Source organism: Octopus bimaculoides, chromosome 2, assembly GCF_001194135.2.
Source record: "Octopus bimaculoides isolate UCB-OBI-ISO-001 chromosome 2, ASM119413v2, whole genome shotgun sequence".
NCBI classification, from domain to species: domain Eukaryota; kingdom Metazoa; phylum Mollusca; class Cephalopoda; order Octopoda; family Octopodidae; genus Octopus; species Octopus bimaculoides.
This window is the reverse complement of record NC_068982.1, coordinates 129624000-129626578: the sequence shown is the minus strand read 5'-3', so window position 1 is coordinate 129626578 and position 2579 is coordinate 129624000. Positions and strand designations below refer to the sequence as shown.

The 2579-nt window shown below is 34.7% G+C and overlaps 1 protein-coding gene across 1 annotated transcript in view; it reads left to right on the top strand.

Moving 5' to 3' along the window:
* The window catches only part of LOC106875941 (ATP-binding cassette sub-family A member 2), a 155960-nt gene that overhangs the window by 139374 nt on the left and 14007 nt on the right, over positions 1-2579 (top strand). Inside the window, exons 44-45 of the mRNA XM_014924268.2 lie at positions 684-818; positions 941-1044. Coding sequence (XP_014779754.1) covers positions 684-818; positions 941-1044 — 239 coding nt within the window. The remainder of the gene's footprint in view (positions 1-683; positions 819-940; positions 1045-2579) is intronic.

Below are 2579 nucleotides of genomic sequence, written 5' to 3'. Positions count from 1 at the left end.
TATACCGCCTGACTGGCCTTTGTAGGGAAATCGAGCGAGATCGTTGCCAGTGCCCCTGGACTGGCTCTTGTGCGGGTGGCACATAAAAGACACCATTTCGAGTGTGGCCGTTTTCGTGCGGGTGACACGTAAAAGCACCCACTACACTCTCTGACTGGTTGGCGTTAGGAAGGGCATCCAGCTGTAGAAACTCTGCCAAATTAGATTGGAGCCTGGTGTTGCCATCCGGTTTCACCAGTCCTCAGTCAAATCGTCCAACCCATGCTAGCATGGAAGGCGGACGTTAAACGATGATGATGATGATAAGTTAAAATGATATCATTCATTCACTGACTTCCTTATTTTTCTATGGGTAGGAAAGAAATTCCAAAAGTTTGCGGCCCATGGAATATGTGATTGAGAAAATTGTTTTGTATGGAATTGGGAATGAGTAATGATAAGAACAATCAATTGATGGGCAACAAAGCTTAGGTTCTCATTTTAGATGTGAGCAAAGGCTTCACTAGTATCTAAGACAAGAAACTTTTCAAGGATGTGAAGTTATTAGTTATATGATATGAAGGCAAGATTTTGTTATAAATAACTCTATTTAAACTGTACTAATATTTCAGACAAAACTTATTAATGTTTGTGATAATGATGATGATTTGAAAAGACCTGATATTAACTATTTTTTCTTTCAGGTTGTCAAGCAGGCTCTAAAGAAATTAGCTTTGACTGAATTTGCAGACAAGGCATCAGGCACTTACAGTGGTGGAAATAAACGGAAGCTATCCACTGCCATAGCACTAATCGGAAATCCTCCAGTTATTTTTATGGTATGATAGAATTTTGCTATTGTTTATTATTGGCAAGAATATCAAGAATGTTTATTTTTACATTTGTGTAATTCACATTCCTTGGTTTCCATAATTTATATCTGTCTACATTTTTATTCCAGGATGAACCTACCACAGGCATGGATCCATATTCCAGACGGTTCCTCTGGAATCTAATTATAGATCTTGTAAAATCTGGTCGATCAGTCATACTCACCTCACACAGGTAAATGCTTTCTCACTTCCATTTCAACTTCATGACATAGGTAGGCTGTGTGATTAGCAAGTTTACTTAGCAACCATGTGGTCCAGGTTCAGTTCCACTGTGTGATACCTTGGGCTCTGTCTTTTATTATAGCCCAAGGCTGCCCAAAGCCCTGTGAGGGAATTTGGTATGCAGAAACTGGAAAGAAGTCCATCATATATATATATTATATATCCTTTAAGTTTGTTTACAGGAAACATTTTTGAGTAAGCATATAAAGGCTCCTATTTTATTATGTTGGCTACAGTCTAATGATGCCAACTTGCAATAGTAGTTTTATGGGGTTGTGCCAAGCTGTTCCAATATAATGTAGGATAAATATAATAAAAATAATCCATGGATGGAATTTATGAATATTTTAATGCATCACTACATGTTTCTTACACTCATAGTCCATATTCCTGGGATGATTGCAGTACAGTCAGTAGTGTCCATGGACATTGGGTGGATCATAGTTCATGTTTATTTCCTTAGACATAATGCCATATTGTTTGTGGAAACGAACACATGAACTATAATCCCAGGAATACAGACTATGATCATAAGAAACATGTGATTTGTGGAAACATGCATAGCAATGCATTAAAATAGTTGTAAATTCCATCTGTGGATTTTATATATATATATATATATATATATATGTGAAGAAATTTCAGGTGTGGAAACAAGGTCTGGAATCTATGAGCCTTAGGGTTAATTTAGCAAAGTCCTAGTAAGAAGGAAAACAGACAAACCACAAGTTCCTTCTGGGAGATGGTCTTGCCTGATATGTAAGAAAGGTGTTGATAGAAACTCCATATGTTGTACCTAGTGCAAGCTTTGGACACATAAGAGTGCTGTCAAAGGAACGTTAATGGAGAATATAGTCTTTACCTATGCTATCCCTGGGCATGGGTATGCAAGTACTCTATGCTCATAGGGTACAGGTAATAACTGAATTAACAAAAGTTTATCCAGAATCAAATTTAAATAAGCAGAAAATGGAGAAAACTTTTGATCACCAAACAAACAAATTGACTAACGTTGGTTAATTATATTTTAATACAAAACATAACATAACATTACATAACATTTACAGCCATTTTGGCTACCGATGTCAACTGGTGCTTACAAAGAAAATTCCGAAAAGAATATTCACCATCTTTATAGCACATTCGATCTAGTACATGGAGCTTCATCAAAGTGAAAGCAAATACAAAATTATGTAAAATAAAATAAAATAAACGAAGAAGGAAGGAAGAGGAAAGAACAGTGCCTTGAGATGAGGCCAGAAGGATATATATATATATATATATATATATATATATATATGTTTTTATATTATTAATAAATTCATAAACTCATCAATAATATACTCAGGAAATCAATATTTAATATTTTGAAAGACATACATCCAACATGACACGTGACAACATAATAAATTTAAAATATAAATATACGAAATATAAATATCAATATATATAAAAATCTGAATATAGATAAATATATGTGTGAAT